The sequence below is a fragment of the Atta cephalotes genome (assembly GCF_000143395.1).
Source record: "Atta cephalotes unplaced genomic scaffold scaffold00045, whole genome shotgun sequence".
Classification (NCBI taxonomy): Eukaryota; Metazoa; Arthropoda; class Insecta; order Hymenoptera; family Formicidae; genus Atta; species Atta cephalotes.
In genome coordinates this window covers 1,236,589-1,240,843 of record NW_012130109.1, presented here as the reverse complement: position 1 = coordinate 1,240,843, position 4,255 = coordinate 1,236,589, and the positions used below count along the sequence as shown (strand labels likewise).

Sequence of the window (4,255 nt, the reverse complement as noted above, 5' to 3'; positions counted from 1 at the left end):
GTGTGTGTGTGTGTGTGTGTGTGTGTGTGTGTGTGTGTGTGTGTGTGTGTGTGTGTGTGTGTGTGTGCGTGCGTGCGTGCGAGAGTCGTTTTTACAATTAAATAATATTTACATTTTTGCTGTTATGTTAGATGCTGTTATGTTAATGCAGATTGCATTTTAATAAAAATAAAATTCCTCCATCTAATTATATTATTTCGAATACACGTTCATTGTTGTCAATACATAGTTGGACTCAACGTTAAAAACTGTCAACAGTTGATAGAACAACATTTCCCAAAATGTTTCGACAATGATTATGAATTCAATCATATTTTGCTTTGTTGTAGGCAATGTACTGTAACTTTCAAATCTTATAAATTGAAAAATACTTAATAAAAAAATATTTTATTATAGTGCTTTGAAAAGCTCTCGAGATAAGCTACAAGAAATAATATAAGTTTTACTTAAATAATATAATACGGAACAATATAAATATAAATGAATAATATAATATGAAACATTTAAATTCAATATGAAAATAGCACATTTAATATTTTAATTCATTTCAATTAAAAAATAACATAATACGAACATAAATCATTCAAATTCAATATGAGGAATAGCATATTTCGTATTTCCATCCATTAGAGTCCAAAAATAAACTTATATTTTAAATAAGTTAACCATACATTCCAGTTTAAAATGAATAAGAACAGTATCGTTCGAATTCACTTCAATTAAAAATAATTTCAACACAGTTAAATTTGTAAGCAGTGAATACATCACAGCTCAAAATTATACTAATTACATTTATATTAATTATATATAAAAATACGCATTTTTGTTTAAATAAAAAAAGTTATGATGGAAATATTTAAGTCCTGAATTTATCTGAGTACAATATTCAATAGGAGTATTCCTGTTTCGATCCAAATAAATATAAAAATACTGTTCAATTTATAAAGAAAGAATTATTAAATGTTAAGAATTATAAATTCACGCATGAACAGAAACAAATTTATATCCTCAGATATCAATTCATTTCAATCCATTCTCGTTACTAGGCATCTTATAGCCTCTTCAAAGACACAAAACTTTTATGATTTTGAGAGGGATATAAGATGGTATTATTAAAATTTTTTTAAAATTATTTCTCTAAAATGCACTGTTCAAGAGATATTAGAAATCGTTATTTAAAATGCTTGAATATATATTAGAAATCGTTATTTAAAATACAACTTGTATATATCTTACAAAGTTTCGAGTTTACGTTATAATATTTAATTGTGCTTATACTACATTTAATTGCAGCACAAAAGTTTGGAGAAATGCAAATATATCTATTTTTTTAAACAATTACTCGCAAAAATTTAATATATATAATTTTATAAATAGTAATTAAAGTATAATTAAAGTATAAGAAACAATGTAAGTAATATGGCTCAATAAATTATAAATTTAGTATAACAAAAAAAATAATAAAGGAAAATAAAAAAATATGTAAGAAATATAAACTATACAATATACAGACGTTTCAATCTCGATTGGATCATTCTCAATGTTTCAATACATAAAGTTCACTCGGTTTACAGAAATAAAATTATTCAGACATTATTTGTATAAATTATGATCGCTTATTGAATATATTTAAGTCTCACTGTAGTAGTCCATAGAATTAAAATCTTGAAAGAATTTTGAGTGAATCAAATGTTCCATTGTAAACGGATAAGGATTGTTTCTTCATATTAAGAGAATCTGATACAGAAACCATAGTCAAGTTTTTTGCAATTAATATTATAAACACCATTGACAACGGTCCTAAAGCACTGACGTGGTAACAACAAGTTTAACTCTGATCGTTATTATAATATTAATTGTAAAAACTTGAATGCGATTTCTGCAGATTCTCTTAATATGAAGAAACAATCTTTATCCGTTTACAATGGAACATTACAAAATTCTTTCAAGATTTTAATTCTATGGACTACTACAGTGAGGCTTAAATATATTCAATAAGCGATCATAATTTATACAAGTAATGTCTGAATAATTTTATTTCTGTAGATCAAGCGAACTTTGTATTGAAACATTGAGAATGACCAATCGAGGTTGAAACGTCTGTATATTTTATATTTCTTATATATTTTTTTATTTTTGTTTATTATTTATGTTGAATAATTTATCAAATTTTTGTTCAATATATCTTTTATAAGTACTAATGACATAATATAATTGTTTGGCTCATAGCCCTCTTTTGTTATACTAAATTTATAAAGTAAGATCTAAATTTATAAGAATTAAGAGCACGCTTGCTACTTATCTTGATTCTGTTTTAGAATTTAGATGATCCTTGGGTAAGAATTGCAGTAGCAAACAACTTAATTGCCCTCATCAGCATTGGCTTGTTATTTGATAAGTGTGCGTTTAAATATACGAGCGCTATTGAAATCATGCGTTGTGCTCTTTATATGTACTTCATGCGTTTGTACAACGCTAACTTAATTGATTATTTCATATATTATGCACATGTGTTTCAATTGGGTTTTATTTTTTTTTAATTATAAAATTTATGCGCGCGCACACACACATACACACACACACAAATATATATTGCATGTACCTATTTCTTCACTCGCAGGCATCAAAATTAAATCTTAAGGAAAAGGATTAAAAGAAAAATGACTTATGATTACAATTTTACATACAAAATAGGGTGTAGATGGAGGGAGCCCTGATGATCTTGATCTTGATATATGTTATCAAAGTCATGGAGTCACTCACTCTGAGTGATCTCCAACAGATTTTAGCTGTTGTTTGTTATTTGTTAAAAAGTTACAAACAAAAAAATTTTGAAAAATTGAAAATGATATCTTTTTCTACCATATAAAACCAAAATTTTCTGCTTTAAAATATTTTACGATTATACATGCGAAATGAGTTCCACTTCAACTCCCCTTCTATTTAGGGGCCCATAATTTTCCACACGACGCGACTTCCACTCCCCCCCTTGCCTAAAAAAAAGGTGTTCCGACTTTCCATGAGAAGCAAGATCCGTTTGTATGGAAAAACAATTATGCTCCTAGGCGGTGGAAAGTCATTACATACGCGGGAGAGTATCCCAGTAAATGAGAATGGATTAAAATGAATTGAAATTTTTTTTTATCCGAATGCGTATTTTAAATAGCGAATATACTTTTTTTGGATTTAATTGGATTCAATTGGATTCAATTAGATTCAATTGGATGCAATTGGATTGAAAAACTGCATTTTCTATTCAAAATTTTGAATTGAACAATATTCACAATATGTGTTGTGTACAGAAAAAGCTTATTTTTAGATTGAAAGATATAGAGATATTCTCCTTGCAATTCCTATAAATAAATAAAAATGCATTCAGGATTGAAAAGGATTCATTTTAACATTCGTGAATCAATATTTCTTTTCTGAAAAATCTGAATCTATTTCAATTCATTTCAATCCATTCTCGTTTGCTGGGACAGTTTTTAATGTTGTAGAGATGGCAGAAATAATAATTTTTTAATCTTTTTTGTTAACTTTTTAATAACGAGCGATTGTTAAAAAAACCTGTTGGAGATCACTCAATTATGATCTTGATGACATATGTCAGGCTCTTTCCATCGGCATATTTACCCAAAAAAATTTTAAGAAACTTTTCTGTATCAAAATTTATATGTTAAGAAATATTTTATTTTATTATTTATTTTATATGTAGCGTTACTCGAATCATAATTCGTAATATATACGATCTATCTAGGTGAGAACATAAAATTATTCTTCTATTCTTACAATGAATAACCTTTGATAATAATAATTGTGTTCCTAATAGATTTAATATCAAATTTGATATGAAAATTTTATTAAAATATAAAATAATATTAAAATATATTCTCATTTTACTTGATATGTTTTATAAATAGGGATAATTATAATTTATTTATTATAAATTACAATTTATTTATAAAATGTACAAATTGACAAAATTATGTGTACGCCGTCGCGAGAGATCCTCTTAGTACTTCCAAATGTTTTCGTTGTTTGTCGTTCCATAAAGCCTATTAACACTCTTATTTATGATTACGCGTAGATATATGTGTATGCGCACGCGCGCGAGCGCGCGCGCATTTGTGTGTGTGTGTGTGTGTGTGTGTGTGTGTATGTATTACGAGTAGAATCGTAATTAAATCTATTAGTTAAAGTTTTTACGAAAAAGAAATATATAAGATTGTTAATTGTATAGTAAAGTAACTAACGT

At 26.9% G+C, this 4,255-nt stretch overlaps 1 protein-coding gene across 1 annotated transcript in view; it reads left to right on the top strand.

Moving 5' to 3' along the window:
• The window catches only part of LOC105622458 (alkylglycerol monooxygenase-like), an 8,712-nt gene extending 6,172 nt beyond the window's left edge, over nucleotides 1-2,540 (top strand). The window contains exon 9 of the mRNA XM_012203877.1: nucleotides 2,319-2,540. Within this exon, the coding sequence (XP_012059267.1) occupies nucleotides 2,319-2,540 (222 nt within the window). The remainder of the gene's footprint in view (nucleotides 1-2,318) is intronic.
• The last annotated feature ends 1,715 nt before the right edge of the window (nucleotides 2,541-4,255 follow it).